Raw genomic sequence first — 21,057 nt, 5'->3', positions numbered from 1 at the left:
TGTGTCTGAGAGAACCGTTGCTGCTGGATTGTCCCAAAAACAACACACACGCACACACGCACTCACTCACTCTCTCTCTCTCTCTCTCCCTGCCTAATGTGTAGAAAAAAGGGGGCTCTGTTGCTATAATACTGTATGTAACAAAGGGGACTCTACTGCCTAATGTGCAAAAAAGGGTACTCTACCTGCTGTACTGTGTAAATGGGGGACGCTACGTGATGTACTGTGTAAAAGTGGGACTCTACCTGCCTAATGTGTAAAAGGGGGGGCTCTGCCTGCCGTACTGTGTAAAAGGGAGCTATGTGGCCACACCCCTTCCCCATTAAGCCACGCCCCTATATATTTTTGCACACATTGGGACTGTTTTATATTTGTTGGGGGCGCCGATGCTGTTTCTTGCACACAGCGCTAAAATGTCTAGTCACGGCACTGCTGAGAAGCATATACTGTACAGACATAGGTACATACGGATATAGGGGGTAATTCAAAGTTGATCACAGCAGCAAATTTGTTAGCAGTTGGGCAAAACCATGTGCTCTGCAGGGGGGGCAGATATAATATGTGCAGAGAGAGTTAGATTTGGGTGGGGTGTGTTCAAACTGAAATCTAAATTGCAGTGTAAAAATAAAGCAGCCAGTATTTACCCTGCACAGAAACAAAACAACCCACCCAAATCTAACTCTCTCTGCAAATGTTATATCTGCCCCCCCTGCAGTGCACATGGTTTTGGCCAACTGCTAAAAAATTTCCTGCTGCGATTAACTTGGAATTACCCTTTATGTCCGTATGTACCTATGTCTGTATAGTATATGCTTCTCAGTGTCCGTATGTGCCTATGTCTCTGTGTGCCGGTCTATGTCCATATTTGTCTATGTGTGCTCCTCTATTTCTGTATGTGCCTATGTCTATATGTGCTCTTTTATGTCCGAATGTGCTCCACTTTTTCTGTATGTGCCTATAGTATGTCCACATGTGCTCTTCTATGTGCCTATGTGTTCATGTGTTTCTCTATGTCTGTATGTGCTCAACCAATATGTTCTGATAGCGCTCTCTCATCTGTATTTTCTTTATTGTGTTACCTCCCCTACTATGTTCTGTATTGTGCTACCTCCCTAACCATGGTCTGTATTGTGCTAATCATCTTTATATGCTTTTTATTGTTCCCCAAATCTTTATTTTCTTTTTCCAAAAAAAGCCATAGCCCACATACTTGCTGCCACCACCAACCTGCCAGAACACCCCTTACCAGAAGTGTTGCAGCATAGTACATTAATGTTCACATCCCAGCAGCAGATAAGATTAAACATATTGCGATGGTAGGGGTTAATGTTTGGGGCAGTGTGGGAACCCCCATATGTGAGTTATTTAATGTGTACTTCACCCTTGTATGTTCCTCAGTGTCCACCAGCCCACCATCAGTAAGTTGTTTACTGCCACAACCACCCCCCATATGCACTGTATTAGTGTCCAAGCATCTGCATTGTCCCCATCCCCCGTCCCCCCCTCTCCCACCATCTCTATTGTGGACCTGCGGCACCCCATTAGGTAACTTACCACTGGCAATCTTCTAGACCTCTCTTCTTGTCTGTAAGGCTCCTCATACAGATGACAGCACATTGCAAATTATCATAATGACAGAGGGGCAGACTACAGTGTAGAGATGCTGTCATGGAGCCGGAACCCAGGCATCTCTTCAGTCATGGTTGGGAGTACGAGGGAGTGAGTGGAGATGGGATGCGAGGGAGTGAGTTGGTGGGACTTCAGATGGCCACTGGCAGTGTCAGGAGGCGCTGTGACCAGAGAGGGGGTGGAGTTGCAGCACTGCCCGGCTAGGAGTGTAATGTAGATAATAGTGCGAGAAGTAGCCGGGTGCACCTCACTGCAGGCAGTGTGGCGTGGTTGTGGAGTTGCCTTTCATAAAAGGAGACAATAGTGCGGCACAGCCCTGTGGGTTCTGCCGGCAGTCCTGTTCCCACAGTGCATATGTGCTGTGTACCAGGCACTGCCAGCACTACCCTAGTTACGGCCCTATTTAGCAGTATAATTTCCCATTGATCCATAAACAATGAGAGCAACAGTAGAAATCAGTACATGTTCAGCATATGAAATGCTTGGGACCAGAAGCATTTTGGATTTCAGATTTTTCTGTATTTTGAAATATTTTCATAGGGATTGCTTTAAGATGCAAATAGAGGAAGATGTGGGCTCTAGAAACCACGAGGAAGGCTTGCAGGTACCAGATCTGCCACCTGCACCACCACCAAGATCTATGTAAGGGTGGAAGAGGGTCTTGCAGAGCTCACCTCATGTAGAGTCTCCTGTGTGCTGGTGAGGTACTGGATGAGCACCACACAGCCCGGAGTTGAGTGGTAGAGAAGCATACTAGAATGGCAAACTTTTATTATTCTTAGTAGTACTTATAATAAGATGTCAATGACCAACTTGACCCTTCTCTGCAGAGTGTAACCAGACCTTTGTGGGCCCCATAGCAACATATTGAAGGGGCCCCTGTCCCAATTTTTATGAGACACCTCTGCACAGCAGTTATTAATTTTATGCCCATAATAGTGTCCCGGTTAATTTTCTGAACCATAGCAGTGCCTAGTTAATATTATGCCCTAAATTAGTACCCTAGTTTATTTTATGAACCATAAAAGTGCCCAAGTTTATATTATGACCCATAGTAGTGCCCTAGTTTATTTTTATAAAGAATCATAGGTCCCTAGATTTTAGGTTTTCACATTGTAGGGCTACCAGTACACATTATGCCACACAGTATCTCAAATTCACATTATGACATACATTGTTCCCAGTTCATATTATGCCACATTACAGTGCCCATTAGTCATACTGTGCAACATTAGAGGGCCCTCCAGTTCAAATTATGCCACGTTACAGTGCCCCAGTTCATATTATGCCACAATATAGTGCCTCCATTTCATATTGTGCCACAAATAGCAAGGCCTCTGTATCTGATTTTCACTGAGTCACTTAGATCAGGCATGGTACCAAAGGACTGGCGTATAGCAGAGGTAGTTCCAATATTTAAAAAGGGCATTAAACTTCATCCTGGTAACTATAGACCGGTTAGCCTGACATCAATAGTTGGAAAACGTTTGGAAAGTATACTAAGGGATAGCATACAGGAGTACTTGGAGAACTACCATGCTTTTAATAAAAACCAGCATGGTTTTGTGAGAAATAGGTCATGTCAAACTAATTTGATTAGCTTCTATGAGAAAGTAAGCAGTAACCTTGACCAGGGTAACACAGTAGATGTGGTCCCTCTGGATTTTGCAAAAGCTTTCGACACAGTGCCTCACAGGAGGCTGATTTTCAAATTAAGGGAGCTTGGTATAGGAAACACTATTTGTATATGTGCGAGTAATTGGCTTGATAACAGGGAACAGCGAGTTGTGGTTAATGGGATGTTTTCCACCTGGGTTAAAGTAATCAGTGGAATACTGCAGGGTTCTGTGCTGGGGCCACTATTGTTTAACATATTTATAAATGATCCACTGTAGGAGAAGGGCTAGAAAGCACAGTGTCAATATTTGCAGATGATACTAAAATATGTAGGGCAATCTGGAAGTTTGGGCAACAAAATGGTGTATGAGGTTTAATGTGGAAAAATGTTAAGTTATGCACTTTGGGATTAAGAATAAACATGCAACCTACCAATTAAATGGGGAAAATATAGGGGAAACGGTATTAGAAAAGGATTTGGGGGTGTCCATTGATAGTAGATTTAGGTACACAATGGGCCTAATTCAGACCTCATCAGTGCTGTGCGTTTTCGCACAGCAGCCGATCAGGTCTGAACTGTGCATGCGCCGGCACTGTAGTGCGCCGGCGCATGCCAGACAGCCGACGGCTGTCTCAGCCCTACGATCGCCTATGCCTGATTGACAGGCAGAGGCGTTCGCTGGGCAGGCCAGCAGCGTTTGGCCGCCGTTTTAAGGATGTGGTATGGGCAACGCATGCGTGCCCGGACCATGCGGAAGGCGGGCCACGGCGGCTGCGTGACATCACACGCAGCCACTGCGACCCTCACAGTGACAGGTAGCTCCCTGTCAGCGCGCAGGAGCTGTGCTTGTGGGAAGCTACTCTTCAAGTTCAAAAGCATCGCCGGCGTGCAATGCTTTTGTACTTGTGCGACGGGGCAGGGCCTGACTTGCGGGCGGACTAGCCCTGTGCTGTCCATCCCCCGACATGTCTGTGTGACTGATCATAGATGTGCTAAATTTAGCACATCTACGAACAGGTCTGAATTAGGCCCAATGTCAAAGTGAGGCAACAAAGGCAAATAATGTGTTAGCATGCATTAAAAGAGCAATTGAGACAAGGGATGAGAGCGTAATCCTGCCACTGTATAAATCATTGGTACGACCGCATCTTGAGTATTGTGTACAGTTCTGAGCATCACACTATAAAAGAGACATGTTAGAACTTGAAAAGGTTCAGATTCAAGCTACCAAATTGATTAAGGGGTTGGAGACACTGGACTATGAGGAGAGGCTTTCTAGGTTAGATATGAGATGACTAAGAGGAGATATGATTAATATTTACAAATAAATAAAAGGGCAGAATGCGGAGCTATCAGGTGATTTGTTTAGTAAGAGTCCTCTGCACAAAACACGCGGACACCCACTAAGGCTTGAGGAGAGGAAATTTCAGCGCAGGAAAGGATTCTTCATTGTAAGGGCAATACGAATATGGAATTCACTGCCAGAGAAGGTTGTAATGGCGGACTCAGTCAATGCATTTAAAAATGGGTTAGACAAATTTCTAACGGAAAAAGATATCCGAGGATATAGCCTTTAACCAGAATAGAATAGGGCAATGGTTCCCAAACTTTTGTGAGTCACAGCGCCCTAGAGTATCAGATTTTTTTTCACGGCACCCCTAGGCCACAAGTTTCTTATTGAGAAATTTAGAAAAAAATATTAGATTAAGTAAATTATGTTTATATGTCATCCTTAGGGTCAGTTATGTGGTGAGGGGCACCCAGTTTCCACCCAGTTTGCACATCGCTGCAATAGCGAATATAATATAATTCAGGTTGAACTATGTTACATTAGAATTCCCCAGTTAATTACGTAACATGTTACTGCCTTACACATTACAATGAGCAGATCAGATTTTGATATATTATAGTGCCCCCCCAGTTCATATTGCACCACATTACAGTCTCCCCTTACCATTTGTTAGGCGCGGCGTTTTTTGTCCGCGCTCTGACCGAGCAGCGGTCACGGCCGCCGCACCTCTCGCTCTGTATGCTCCCGCACGGCGCCTAGCAACGCCGGGACGACGTGCGCGCGATAGCCGCCGGGTCCCTGGCAACGCTAGGACGCCGTGCGCCCAGGGCCGCCGGGTCCATGGCAACGGGGACGCCACAGGCGGACCGCGTTCCCCGTTGCCATGAGAGTACTCACACCTGTTCTCCCCTGCTCGTGCAGCAAGGCAGCTGCACGACATTCATCAATCAGGCTCTGCACTGCCATTGGAGGGTTCCCTGTTATATGCCTCCTCAGTGCCTCACACAGACACCGGTGATAGCTTCCTGCATACTGTTCCTGCCTGGTAACGTCTGTTCCTGATTTAGCTGTATCTGGTCGATCCTGCTCCCTGTGCTCCCGAGTCCTGGAGTTCTGAAGCCGGTCCTGGGAATCCTTCCTGTCCAAAACGAACCTGTTGCAGTCATCCGAGGGTTCTTGTTATTTGGGGTTCTCTCCCGGTTTCGTGAGTAGCGGCTTCTGCCGCGAGTTGCGGCCTAGGCCGCTTTAACTTTGTATTACTTTTGTGTTGGAGGTTTTTGCTGAGGTTTCCGCTTTTCACTGTCCTCCCCGGAACTCGGCGGTGCCGTGTGGGGGAACGGACAGTGGTATCTTTTGTTGTCCTTTTTCCTTGGCGGCGTGCCGCACATACCTTTAGTTTTAGGGTTGTTAGTAGCCCCTAGCTTCTGTTTGTTTTAGTTAGAGGTCCCCTTGTTATTACCCTGTCTCGGTTCACGCTTTGTCTCTCTCTAAGACCTGGGGGCATCGGAGTTGGGCAGACCTAATCCGCCCTTCAAACGCGGCTGCCGTGGGCCCAAGAAACCATAGTCGTTCAGGCGTGAGTCGACCACACGGGTAAGACAACGGAGGTAGGGTGCTAGGGGCTATTCCCGTACCTCTCCTTAGTTCAGCGTCACGTTCTGGTGCTCTGAACTCGCATCACTACATCTCTCCAGTTCTGAGCATCAGGAACGTAACATTATCACCGGCCAAAAAAAAAAAAAAAAAGAGTTAATTTTTTCTTTTGTATTGGTGGGCCTAGAAATTCGGCCTCATGAATCCGGCAGTTTTAGGTCCAAATCCCAGCCAGCTTTTGGCCAACCAGATTCAGGAACTAACTCAGATGGTTCAGGACCTTACTCTTCGGGTGAGATCGCAGGAAGATCTTTTGCAAGCCTCCCCGAGTATGATTCCAGAACCAAAAATGCATTTACTTGACCGTTTTTCGGGTAACCGAAAGGATTTTTTTAATTTTAAGGAAGCTTGTAAGCTTTATTTTCGTCTAAGGCCCTGTTCCTCTGGTACTGAGTCTCAACGGGTCGGGATTGTGATGTCTTTACTCCAAGGTGATCCACAGACCTGGGCTTTTGGGCTAAGAGCGGATGATGTTGCCTTGCTATCAGTAGATGCCTTTTTTAAGTCCATAGGCCTTTTGTATGATGACCCTGATAGAGAAGCATCAGCTGAGAGCCACCTGCGTGCACTTAAGCAAGTGAAAAATCCAGCAGAGGCTTATTGTACCGAGTTTCGCCGTTGGTCGAACGACTGTGGTTGGAATGACGCGGCCCTGCGCAGTCAGTTTCGCCTCGGTTTGTCTGAAGTTATTAAAGATAGTCTCCTTCAGTACCCCGCTCCTGAGACTCTGGACAAACTCATGGAGCTCGCTATTAAAATTGATCGTCGTCTCCGAGAGCGGAGTGCTGAAAGAGGAGCTACTTTTAGGCCTAGTCCATGTGTATATACTTTTCCTGAGGACATCGAGGAGCCCATGCAAATGGGTCTTTCCCGGCTGTCCCCAGAGGAAAGAACCAGAAGGCTAAATTCTGGTCTTTGTTTGTATTGTGGTGGCAAGGGACATATCGCACGTAATTGCCCGAATAAGCAGGGAAACGCTCTGACCAAGTGAGTAGTGAGGGGGTTCACTTGGGTCTACAGTTAATCTCCTCTAATGATTCCTTATTAGTTCCTGTAAAAATTTCCTTTGGTAGCCTCAGTTCGTTGGTGTCGGCCTTCGTCGACAGTGGAGCTGCTGGAAATTTCATGGATCTTGGTTCGGCTCAGGCTTTAGGCGTCCCACAGATACCCTTGGATAAACGTATCACCATGCACGGCTTGGATGGTGGTCCGCTTTCTAATGGGGTTATCACTCACTGCACACCTCCAGTACAACTGACAGTGGGGGCCCTACATTCAGAGAAAATCGAATTTTACCTTACCCATTGTCCGGCTGTCCCCGTAGTTTTGGGTCACCCCTGGCTTGCTTTTCATAATCCCACCATAGATTGGCGGTCTGGGGAGATTTCCCAATGGGGTCCCTTTTGTGTTAAGGAGTGTATTTCCCGTCCAGTCCGGGTTGCGGCAGTCACCCCAGAACTTATTCCTTTGGAATATCAGGACTTTGCCGATGTTTTCTCCAAGGGTAATGCGGATGTACTGCCTCCCCATCGGTCCTATGACTGCGCTATTGATTTAGTTCCCGGTGCCTCTTTACCTAAGGGGAGATTATATGCCCTGTCCGGGCCGGAAACCACGGCAATGAATGATTATATTCAGGAGAGCCTAAAAAAAGGCTTCATTAGGCCCTCGAAATCTCCATTAAGTGCAGGGTTCTTTTTTGTTGAGAAAAAAGATGGGTCGCTCAGACCATGTATTGATTTTCGGGCTCTGAATAAAATTTCTGTTAAAAACACCTACCCCTTGCCATTGATTTCAGTACTGTTTGATCAGCTTCGGTCTGCCGTTATCTTCTCCAAGATCGATCTTAGAGGGGCTTACAATCTCATCCGAATAAAATCTGGGGATGAGTGGAAGACGGCTTTCAGCACACAGTCAGGTCATTATGAATACCTGGTGATGCCGTTTGGGCTGTCAAATGCTCCTGCGGTATTTCAAGATCTCATTAATGACGTCCTTCATGACTTCCTAGGAAAGTTCGTATTCGTTTATTTAGACGACATTTTGATTTACTCTGAGTCTGTTGAACAACATATTAACCATGTGCGACTGGTCCTTCAAAAATTACGGGAGAATCATTTATACGCCAAACTGGAGAAATGTGATTTCCACATCACAGAAGTGTCCTTCCTGGGGTATATTATTTCTCCCAAGGGGTTTTTCATGGAACCAAAAAAACTCCAGGCCATCCTAAATTGGGCACAACCACAAACTTAAAAGCAATTCAGCGCTTTTTAGGGTTTGCAAATTATTATAGGCATTTTATTCATACCTTCTCTGATTTGGTCGCTCCTATAGTAGCATTGACTAAGAAAGGAGCGGACCCTTCCAATTGGTCGCCTGAAGCCGAGTCTGCCTTTCTGGCCTTAAAGCAGGCCTTTGTCTCAGCTCCTGTTCTCAGGCACCCCAACCCAGAGCTCCCCTTTATTGTCGAGGTAGATGCCTCAGAGGTTGGAGTGGGGGCTATCCTTTCTCAGGAAGACCCGGAGTCTCAGGAATTACACCCTTGTGCCTTCATGTCCAGGAAATTCTCCTCCGCAGAATCCAACTATGATGTTGGTAATCGAGAATTGTTGGCAGTTAAATGGGCTTTCGAGGAGTGGAGGCATTGGCTGGAAGGAGCTAGGCATACCATTACAGTGTTTACTGACCACAAGAACCTGCAGTATATTGAGTCAGCTAAACGGCTTAATGCTCGACAGGCACGTTGGGCGCTGTTTTTTACTCGTTTCAGGTTTATTATCACCTTCAGGCCCGGTTCCAAGAATACAAAAGCTAATGCCTTGTCACGTTGTTTTCTTCCGGTTCACAATAACCATCTGGCTACTACCCCCATAGTTCCGTCGTCTGTCATCCGGGCAGGCCTCACACAGGATTTATTTACACAGCTAGTCCAGCTTCAGCAGCAGGCTCCCAAAGTTACTCCTGCGGACCGTCTCTTCGTCCCTGAATTTCTGAGAGGCACTGTTCTAGCTGAGTTTCATGATAACAAAGTTTCCGGTCATCCGGGTGTTACTAAAACCTTGGAATTAATTTCTTGCTCGGTGTGGTGGCCTAATCTTTCCAAGGACGTAAGGGAATTTGTCTTTTCATGTCAGGTCTGCGCTCAGCACAAGATATCCCGATCGTTGCCAGTCGGGCAACTCATGCCTTTAGCCATCCCTCTTAGGCCATGGTCACACATTTCCATGGATTTTGTGGGGACCTTCCTCTTTCATCTGGATTCCGGGTCATTTGGGTGGTGGTAGACCGTTTTAGTAAGATGGCCCACTTCATTGCTCTTCCCCGATTACCCTCCGCTCAAGTTTTGGCAGTTTTGTTTCTCCGCCATGTCTTCAGGCTCCATGGTTTACCCATGGATATTGTCTCTGACCGGGGACCACAATTCATTGCCCGTTTCTGGAAACGTTTTTGTGCCTCATTAAATATGAAGCTCTCTTTAACATCTGGATACCATCCACAGTCTAACGGACAAACTGAACGTGTTAATCAGTCATTAAAGCAGTATTTACGGCTGTATTCGGCCAAACTTCAGAATGATTGGTCTGAATTTCTTCCTTTGGCCGAGTTTGCCTATAATAACTCTTGCCATTCTTCCACCAAGGAGTCTCCTTTCTTTTCGGTCCTGGGCTTTCATCCTAGAGCCAATTCCTTTTATCCTCATTTTCCAGGCTCTTCATTGACCTTAACTTCCCGCCTCAGAATAATTTGGAAAAAGGTGCACCTTGCCCTGAAGAAGGCTGCCTTCCGAGAGAAATTTTATTTGGATAGGTTCTGACGCCCGTGCACTCTTAAGGTGGGAGATGAGGTGTGGTTGTCAACCCGTAACATCAAGCTCCGACAACCCTCGGCTAGATTGGGACCCAAATTTATTGTCAAGAAAGTCAATCCAGTGGCTTTTCGGCTGCGGTTGCCTAAATCACTTAAAGTTGGCAACACTTTCCACTGCTCTCTTTTGAAGAAATATATTGTTTCCAGGAGGTTCCCCCGGAAGATTTCCCAGGGTAGACTTCCGGTGGATGTTCAGGGTCAACAAGAGTTCCTGGTGGAGAAGGTTTTAGATTCTAAGCTTTCTCGTGGCCGGCTTTATTTTTTGGTCCACTGGAAAGGTTATGGCCCTGAAGAAAGGTCTTGGGTGTTGGATAAGGATTTACATGCTCCTAAACTTAAGAAGGTATTCTTTCAGGAGTTTCCTCAGAAACCCGGCTCTAGGGGTTCTTTAACCCCTCCTCAAGGGGGGGTACTGTTAGGTGCGGCGGTTTTTGTCCGCGCTCTGACCGAGCAGCGGTCACGCCCGCCGCGCCTCTTGCTCTGTATGCTCCCGCACGGCGCCTAGCAACGCCGGGACGCCGTGCGCGCGATAGCCGCCGGGTCCCTGGCAACGCTAGGATGCCGTGCGCCCAGGGCCGCCGGGTCCGTGGCAACGGGGACGCCACAGGTGGACCGTGTTCCCTGTTGCCATGAGAGTACTCACACCTGTTCTCCCCTGCTCATGCAGCAAGGCAGCTGCACGACATTCATCAATCAGGCTCTGCACTGCCATTGGAGGGTTCCCTGTTATATACCTCCTCAGTGCCTCACACAGACGCCGGTGATAGTTTCCTGCATGCTGTTCCTGCCTGGTAACATCTGTTCCTGATTTAGCTGTATCTGGTCGATCCTGCTCCCTGTGCTCCCGAGTCCTGGAGTTCTGAAGCCGGTCCTGGGAATCCTTCCTGTCCAAAACGAACCTGTTGCAGTCATCCGAGGGTTCTTGTTATTTGGGGTTCTCTCCCGGTTTCGTGAGTAGCGGCTTCTGCCACGAGTTGCGGCCTAGGCCGCTTTAACTTTGTATTACTTTTGTGTTGGAGGTTTTTGAAGAGGTTTCCGCTTTTCACTGTCCTCCCCGGAACTCGGCGGTGCCGTGTGGGGGAACGGACAGTGGTATCTTTTGTTGTCCTTTTTCCTTGGCGGCGTGCCGCACATACCTTTTAGTTTTAGGGTTGTTTGTTTTAGTTAGAGGTCCCCTTGTTATTACCCTGTCTCGGTTCACGCTTTGTCTCTCTCTAAGACCTGGGGGCATCGGAGTTGGGCAGACCTAATCCGCCCTTCAAACGCGGCTGCCGTGGGCCCAAGAAACCATAGTCGTTTAGGCGTGAGTCGACCACACGGGTAAGACAACGGAGGTAGGGTGCTAGGGGCTATTCCCGTACCTCTCCTTAGTTCAGCGTCACGTTCTGGTGCTCTGAACTCGCATCACTACATCTCTCCAGTTCTGAGCATCAGGAACGTAACACCATTGTAACATCCACTACACACACTTCTCACTGAAAATGTAATGCCACACAATTCAGGCTGGGCAATGGATCAGACACAATTTCTTAGCAGGGAAATTGGTATGCAAATCTATAATCTGGGTCCAGGTCCCCCTAAGCCTCTGTGCCCCTTAGTAATGGTACCTCTTGTACCCAAACTTGCACCCATGCTCCTCTGCCCTCTTTATAGAGCTGGGGTCTTGCTGTTTTCCAGTACATATTTATTCTTATATGTTGGGTATTAACTCAATAAATGATTAGGAATTGCACAATATAAAATTAATTTATCTGCTCTAGAGAAGTTGAAGGACCTCGCACATTTCCTTCAGGATCAGAGGTTTTATCAACAGATGAATGAATTGCTAAAATTGTTGATATTGGTTCTTTGTTTCGCCATTAGCCAGGCCAGTGATTGAAACAAAACAAGTAGGAAATGGAGATATTCAGAGTGAGGTCAGGAGGCAGATCATCTCAGTACACAAACAACAGATAGATACATACAGAGTGAAGTCAGAAGGCAAATCGGGTTGGTACACAGTAATATCCAACAGATGGAAGTATGCTGGGTGAGGTCAGAAGGCAGATCAAGACAACAGTAACATCAATTGGGCAGAAGAAGTATGCAGAGGCCAGTGTAGAGCATGGGCACAGGTCATTCACCTAACACTAACTGCTAGGTGAAATCCTACAATAAGCTCTTAGGGTTTGTGTCTCACTTACTGGTGTGTTAGTAACAGCTTTGAAGAATGTTTAACCACATGCCAGGAACTAGGAAACCACTTTAATCTGCATGCAGTACTTCAGAACTTCTGAGAGTCTTAAGCTACTGAAATGAGAGGTAAGAGTCCTAAACAAATGTTTAGGTAGTGCAGCATATATTGCTGACTTTGACAGTTTAGGTCAGAGGTTCTCAGACACGGTCTTCAAGGCACCCCAATGGTCCAGGTTTAAAGTTTATCTATGCTTGGCCACAGGTGACTCAATTAGTACCTCAGTCAATTTGATTTAACCATCTGTGCTGAGCCATGACTATACCTAAAAACTGGACCATTGGGGTGCGTTGAGGACCGTGTTTGAGACCATCTGGTTTAGGTGTTATGCCATTTGGTCTGTATGTCATTCATTTTTGCATTTTAGTCTCTGAATTCAGGTGGAAAAGTTAAGTTCTGGAAGTTGTCTTTTAGCATTTTTTTTTCATGCAAGATCATGAACAAGACAGATATGTTCTGACATCCATTAATGACTTCAATACCCTTTACAATAAAATGTAAATCTTTTTCAGAGAGTGTTCCAATGAAAGATAATACACTAGGACGGTGGTTCCCAAACATTATCAGCATTTTTTCATGGCAACCCTAGACCAAAAGTTTCTTACTGAGAAATTCTAAAAAAATGATTGTGCTCATCTGTCATCCTTAGGTTCAGTTATGTGGTAGTGAACAGGGTGGCACTTCTGTTTGTCCACATATTTTATGATTGCTAGCCACAGACACTGGTTTTGCCTATCATATGGACCCATATAAACCCATGGTACAACTGCCAGTGCCCCACCCCAGTTTGCACTCGGGCATTGCCATATAATCATTTTGGAGGTTCGGTATATTGACTGTGATTTCTGTCATTGTGGGACACATGTATAACTGGCACTGTGGGGCATATCTGGCACTGTGGGCATATGTATAACTGGCACTGTGGGGCATATCTGGCACTGTGGGGCATATATATATAACTGGCACTGTGGGACATATCTGACACTGGGGCATATGTATATCTGCCACTGTTTTGATATATGTATATCTGGCACTGTGGGGCATATCTGGCATTGTGGGACATATGTATATTTGGCACTGGGGGCATATGTATATCTAGCAGTGTTTGATATATGTATATCTGGCACTGTGGGGCATATCTGGCATTGTGGGACATATGTATATTTGGCACTGGGGGCATATGTATATCTAGCAGTGTTTGATATATGTATATCTGGCACTGTGGGGCATATCTGGCATTGTGGGACATATGTATATTTGGCACTGGGGGCATATGTATATCTGGCACTGTGGGGCATATGTATATCTGGCACTGTGGGACATATGTATAACTGGCACTGTGGGGCATATCTGGCACTGTGGGGCATATGTATATCCTGCACTATGGGGCATACAGTATGTGTATCTGCCACTGGGGTCATATGTACTGTATATCTGACACTGTGGGGCATATGTGTATCTGGCACTGAGGGCATATGTGTATCTGGCACTGTGGGGCATATGTGTATCTGGCACTGTGGGGAATATGTATATCTGGCACTGTGGGGCATATGTGTATCTGGCACTGTGGGGCATATGTGTATCTGGCATTGGGGGGCATATGTATATCTGGCACTGGGCGCATATGTGTATCTGGCACTGTGGGCATATGTTTATCTGGCACTGTGGGGGCATATTTGTATCTGGCACTGTGGGGGCATATTTGTATCTGGCACTGTGGGGCATATGTGTATCTGGCACTGTGGGAGTATATTTGTATCTGGCACTGTGGGGGCATATTTGTATCTGGCACTGTAGGGGCATATCTGGCACTGTAGGAGCATATCTGGCACTGTGGGGCATATGTGTATCTGTCACTGTGGGGACATGTGTGTCTGGTACTACTGGGGTCATATGTGTATCTGGCCCCCATTTTGTGTATCACGCCTCCATTGTCATTGGCCATACCCCATGTGGCATGTGGCCATACCCATGTTATTGGTGCCCGCGCCTTCGGAACGCACACAATACCACTAAGAATTTTTTTCTACTGGCACCACCTCATGTAATCACAACTGCTTGAGCCGGGATGTAGAATTGTATCAGTAATCACTAAATTCCTAGAACCAGTATCTAGTACACTGTCTGTATCCATAAACATGTATTCCCACCAACAGGTAAATATTTTACTTTACCTTACGGGGGATATTTAATTAGCCCCAAACATTTCTGAGCAATTTTTTAAAATTCCCTATGTACTGTAATTATTTCAAATTTTTTGCGCTCTAAAAATGTTCCATTTTCTGTTGAAACTACATGGGATCCGTGATAAGTCCATGGACCTATGTGTTTTCATGAAAAATGGGGCTGATTAGGGCTGGTTTATCAGGGATTTTTTTTAGCCTGTCTCAGGTAGCTGAAAAAGAAAATCTGATGAGTGCCAACATTGGCGCTGATTCAATAGCCCCACAGGGATCAATTAGCTGCAGTAAATTACCGCAAGCAATTGAATATCAGCATATGTATTTATTAAATTGTAAGCTCATATGGACAGGGCCATCCTCGCCTTCTGTTTCATGTAATTGTATGTTATTTGTTTTAGAATCTCCTTGATGTACTGCATTGTACTGTACCATAAGTTGGTACCTTTTGAATGGTGGCTCAAGTGCAATACCTCCTAGTCTTAAAATTTATTACACCTGTTTGTGACACCTTTGCATAACAACCTATAAAGCTTTTCTACAACATCACTCTCTTAAACACCTTCTCTTCATTTGGCTTTGTAAATGGCAGTTTTTGTATCTCTTATTTGTGATCATGATTACATGCTATAAAAATGTTAGTTTCTCAAGTAGGATAATTCTTGTCATGTTAAATTGATTATTATTATTATTATTATTATTATTATTACTAACCGTTATTTATAGTGCTTTACAATTGGTCACTGAAAGTACTAAAACAAGACATGGGGCGACTTCAATTAACTTACTGCAGACCGCAAGATTCCCACCATAGACTATACTGGGGATTATGATCCTCCATTATAGCCTATGCGCTCGGCCTGATTGATGGGCCGGGAGTACACAGCCAATCAGGAGAGCGCTATGATGTGGCACTCCCTGATTGGCTGGCGGTTCCCCAAGTGACAGGAGTCACGAGGGGACCCACTATTCGGGAAAAGGGGATCCATGCGTGTACACATGGATCCTCTTAAGTGTGCTGATTCGGGATACTTGCGTTTTATTATTTTTTAAACCCTGGATGCCTACATGGACTGAAGAGGACCAATCTACGCCGGATATTAGGTGAGTATTTAGATATATATATATATTTTTTTTTACAGGTACCCCGTGGATTCTACTGGACAAAGGGACGTGATTGGCTGCGTGGGATGTAAGTTAGTATTTTTAAGTGTGTATGAGTGTGTAAGTGTGTTAATAAAATTTTACTTTCACAATGTGTGTGTGGTTATTGTAATATTTATTTTGTTGTGGAACTACAGGTACCAGCGGGCCCTTTAATGCCCCACATGCTGGTACTTGTGGTTCTCCAAGTACCAGCATGCGGGGGAGGCATGCTGGGACCTGTAGTTCCACAGCAAAAAAAAACAACAATATTTATTTATTATTTTTACACTATTTACAGCTATCATCCTGGCACCCACTGCCCACAGCTTCATCCCTTGCCCTTGGGTGCAGGGGTCCACATGCCCCCAGGGAACCCCTGCCAAGGTGTCTAGTTGGGGAACGGGGTGATGCTGCAGCCGCTGGGAACTGTACAAAAGGGTCCCCTGGCTGCGGTATTACCTCCCTGGCTAGTGGAGCCCGCTGCTGGTTTAAAAAATACGGGGGACCCCTACTTCTCCCCCCCCCCCCCCCCATATTTTTGGAACCAGGACTGGCTCCAAGAGCCTGGTGCTGGTTGTTAAAATACGGTGAGCCACTATGCATCCCCCCCCCCCCCACCCCGTATTTTAGCAGCCAGGACCGGCTCAAAGAGCCCGGGGCTGGTTATTCTTGTGAAGGCGACCTGCACGTCTTTTTAACTCTTTCTTTATCTTTACAGGCAGAAGCATGCATGGATCTCACTGATCTGTGTATGCTTCTGTCAAGCTCGCCTACCAGAACCTGGTCTATTTTTAGACTAGTTTTTGGTAATGTTTTGTATGCGAGTTACAAACTCACATTGCATAACATTGCCCGAGATCTATGTTTTGTATTGGAAAACATCTGGATACGAGTTGTCCTTTGCGAATTTTGAGTAAGGTCCAAAAAAATGCGAGTTTACTCACATTTGCACCACATTACATTGGTCGAGTTTGCAAAACATGTGAGTTTAGCGCTAAACTCGCACATTTGTGCAAAATCGCACTCCATTACATTTGGCCCCTGGTATTAACTAACAGTATAAGATTTAAGACGGATCTGACCTTAATTTTAAATAACTTATATGGTTTATTATTGAGAGCTCAATGTTGCATTAGAAAACAATATTTATTAATTATTTTTTAAATTATCTGACCAAGAGGAGTTACATTGATAGCACCCATCCTGGGTACAAGATTTACAATGAAAAAATATTTATAGAGCAAAATAGTGCAGGAAAGTGTCTGTACAATTCTGTACAAATAAAATGCATGCATCTTCGTTTTCAAAGTGCTTGTCTGAGGACACTACGTCAGATCACCATTGTCGTGACTTGCGATGGTAACAGACCCTGGTAAGTCTGCATAAGATGAAGCTTACGGAGACTGGCCATAGGATCCATACAGCTGGGTCTAGGAATTCTGCGTCCAACCAGACAACCCTGGGACCGGCACGCCTACAAAACAGGGTCAAAATGATTTATAGAACAGTGACGGTTGCCGCTCCTGCTCTGCCCCACAAATGCCACAGCTTGTCAATCATGCTGCGGCTAAGGGGGCTGTGAGCGATAATGCAAGTCCAGTTCTACACATGTGCAGAGCAGGTCTTGGCCTGCGCAGACCCACAAACATGGTATTTCTATGTAAATCATCAGGTTTGCGTGCAAATCCAAATCATGCCCTATATGCCTATATCATATAATTTGTGTGTTTTGTAGTTACACAGCAAACACAACAGTAGATGAAGTTGTAAAGATAATCTCTTAAGGTGAATTAGAGGAGCTGTACAATACACAACATCCATGTAATGTATCAATGCTTTTTGCATCTGTTTTGCAATATGATTTATGGATATAGATACTTTCCAATGACTTAGTCTAATTTAGGAGAAGAGAGGAGCATTATGTCATGTATGAAAACCACCGCTGCCTCTGGGTTATTGGAGTTTTCTTTTTGTTTTATCAGTACACTGTCTTTCCCTATATATATGTAGGACAAGCTCAGTTTACATTTTGAATGTCCTGGGGGGGTATTCAATTGTTTGAAAAGACAGTTGGGTGTCTGTTTTTTCCTGTCTATTAGATAGGAAAAAACAGACACCCAAATGACTTTTCAAACAATTGAATTCCCGCCTTTATGTTATGAAAAAGCCACATTCCCACGTTTCATATATTTGGATACTTTTGTCAGATTACCGTTAAGCATTTTGCTCCAGTCTGTAGACATGGTTCTTCTAATACACTTTGCAAGTTTAGCCTTTGTCCCAAATAACATTGATATTGTTGTACTAGTGTTTGGTCTGCATTATCTAATGTTCCAGACTACAATAGAACCGTAACTCACATACTACTGTCAAATAACATTGATATTGTTGTACTAGTGTTTGGTCTGCATTATCTAATGTTCCAGACTACAATAGAACCGTAACTCACATACTACTGTACTCCTTAACAGTGTCATACAGTTGTACTTGGCAAACATGTATAGACCTAAAAGCATCACCTGGAAAGTGGGATTTGTAAAAATAGGCCCTTTATAGATATAATGGCAGCCTAGTAAAGTCTTCAAGACAAGAAGTTTTACAAACCATGATGTTGACAGTTGTAATTTGCACAAACTGGAATTTTATGTTTTATTTGCAGGAATGTGAGTTCCGCTGGAGAGGAGGCACGCAGAAGGATGAGGGAGTGTGATGGACTAACTGATGCATTGCTCTATGTCATCCAGTCTGCACTAGGAAACAATGAAATAGATAGTAAGGTATGTGTTTTTTACAATGTTCAGTGACAAATAGAAACTTAAAACTTCAGATTCTGAAGACACAAAAATAATTCCAGAGATTGCGTTAATGTGAACAATCAGAGTAATTTTATAAACTCAATGACTGCAAAAGTGCACATACAGTATGTATCAGTCATACTCATTTATATCTTAGAAGAAAAGACTGCCATCTGAAAGGTACATAACCAGCTGAAGTTTCTGAATAACAGAAAGTTTACCTGCTTTGTCAGTAGCACATAAAGCAATATTAGACATCTGTTTTTGTCAGTAATGAGTGAAGGACAGAGCCGGCCCTAGGCATAGGCAAACTAGGCAGTTGCCTGGGACATCTGGTATGCCTAGGGGCACAAGCAGCTTCTGCTGATTAAAATGATATGTGGCATGCCTATATTCTGTGTGTAGCATTTCGTATGCACATACAGCCACAGTCGCACACAGTATATAGGCATGCCGCATATAATTTTAATCAGCAGAAGCTGCTTGTGCATCCTAGCCACATAGCAATGCAAATATGATGCATTTTCATAAAAATAGGCACCCAACGTTAGCAGAGCTGCCAGTTGACTCACGCCAGGAACTATGGGGGTATTTCTGAGTTGATCGCAGCAGGAACTTTGTTAGCAGTTGGGAAAAACCATGTGCACTGCAGGGGAGGCAGATATAACATGTGCAGAGAGAGATAGATTTGGGTGTGGTGAGTTCAATTTGCAATCTAAATTGCAGTGTAAAGATAAAGCAGCCAGTATTTACCCTGCACAGAAACAAAATAACCCACCCAAATCTAACTCTCTCTGCAAATGTTAGATCTGCCCCCCCCCCTGCAGTGCACATGGTTTTGCCCAACTGCTAAAAAAATTCCTGCTGCGATCAACTTGGAATTAGCCCCAATATGTGTAATTATGTGTATAAGGGCATTAATAATGTATAACATATGTGTAAGGGGCACTATGTGTGTCATTATGTGTATAAGGGCACTAATAATGCGCGGCATATGTGTAAGGGACGTTATGTGTGTCATTATGTGTATAAGGGCATTAACAATGTGTGACATGTGTAGGCGAAATTATGTGTATAAGGGCATTAATAAGGGTTGGCATAATGTGTAAGGTGCATTATGTTTATAAGGACATTAATAATGTGTGTCATGTGTAAGGGGCATTACTATGTGGTATTATGTGTATAAATGCATTACCAATGTGTGGCATTATGTGTATAAGGTGCTCTACTGTGTGGCGTAACGTATAGAAAGGGCACTACTGTGTGGTCTAATGTGAATAATGAGCAATATGGTGTGGTGTAAAGTGAATAAGGAGCAATATGGTGTGGTGTAATGAGAATAAAGAGCAATATGGTGTGGTGTAATGTGAAGAAGGAGCAATTCAGTATGATGTTATGTGAATGAGGGGCACTACTGTGAGGAGTAACGTATATAAGGTAAAGTGGTACTACTGTGTGATGTAATGTGAATAAGGGACACTATCATATGATAAATTGTGAATAAAGTTGCACTACTGTGGGGCATAATTTGAATTGGGTGTACTATTGTGTGGCCATGCCCCTTACCAGCAAAAACACATACCTTTTTGGGCTGTGCGCCGAATGTGCACACTGTTCTTATTTAAATTACAAGGGGTAAGAAAAAAAAAAAGACTGCTATGGGTGGGGGGTGATGGTGCTGGGAAAGGGGTGCAGGGTCAGAGGCGGAACCAGCGGTGGTGCTGGGCGGCACCAGCCAAAATCTTGCCTAGGGCATCATATTGGTTAGGGCCGGCTCTGGTGAAGGACAATGTTGTTTCTATTCTTCAGTAAAATGCCATCTGAAAAGGAAAGTGGTTTCTTTATTCGCCAAAAGTGCCGAGATAATCGTCTTTTGTAATCAGGAACACAGCAAATTTCCAGTCTTATTACATTATATTTATTGCAATGACGTTGCATAGCAAAATTATAGAATATTTACAACATTTTACTTTAAGTCATTTAAGGTTCTACTACTAAAAATCCAAAGTATTTATTTACTATAAAAAGCATATGCAATATTCTTAATTATATTAACACATGTATTTTGGACCACGTATTCACCCAGTCATTCACCCAGTCATCTACTATTGTCTTCACCGCTGCAGGGGTTTCTTTTTCCATCTTCCCCCCAACTTTCACATCTCCCCCCCCCCCCCCCCCCCCCCTTCTCAGGCATCTTTCCCGTCCGTCTATCTCTCTCCCTACGTGTCGGCTAACTCTCTTTCTCACACTACTCACTTGCCAACAGAACGCCATACGGATGAATCTTGGCGTAGTAGGATCTCTCAGTCCCAGTGAGCGGCTCCCTTGTGAACTTTCTGGACCATGAGAGGATCCCTAGAACTCCTCATTTCCCAACATGTGTATATTACTGGCAGATGGAAGGAGTGATCAGCAGGAGACATGAGCTTGCCATCTGCTTCATTGTGCATGAGCTAGACAGACACAATAATAAGTTATATAATGAATAGCAATTCCATAATTGAAAGAGTAACCCCAGAATAACTTTCTACAGAAAAACTTATTCTTGATAGAAAAACTTTAAAGGAACAACCATCCCATTTCATGCCAAGAAGTCCCTGGTATCAGAAATGCTGTCATTAAAATTCTCTAAAAATGAA

The 21,057-nt window shown here is 44.7% G+C and overlaps 1 protein-coding gene across 6 annotated transcripts in view; it reads left to right on the top strand.

Moving 5' to 3' along the window:
* Positions 1-21,057, top strand: part of CTNND2 (catenin delta 2) — a 1,915,824-nt gene that overhangs the window by 1,415,188 nt on the left and 479,579 nt on the right. For all 6 annotated transcript variants that reach the window (XM_063922708.1, XM_063922704.1, XM_063922707.1 and 3 more), the window contains one exon: positions 18,280-18,397. In XM_063922708.1, coding sequence (XP_063778778.1) covers positions 18,280-18,397 — 118 coding nt within the window. The remainder of the gene's footprint in view (positions 1-18,279; positions 18,398-21,057) is intronic.

The sequence above is a fragment of the Pseudophryne corroboree genome, chromosome 5 (genome assembly GCF_028390025.1).
Source record: "Pseudophryne corroboree isolate aPseCor3 chromosome 5, aPseCor3.hap2, whole genome shotgun sequence".
NCBI classification, from domain to species: domain Eukaryota; kingdom Metazoa; phylum Chordata; class Amphibia; order Anura; family Myobatrachidae; genus Pseudophryne; species Pseudophryne corroboree.
Note: the sequence above shows the minus strand (reverse complement) of the source record. Positions and strands in the feature narration are given on the sequence as shown.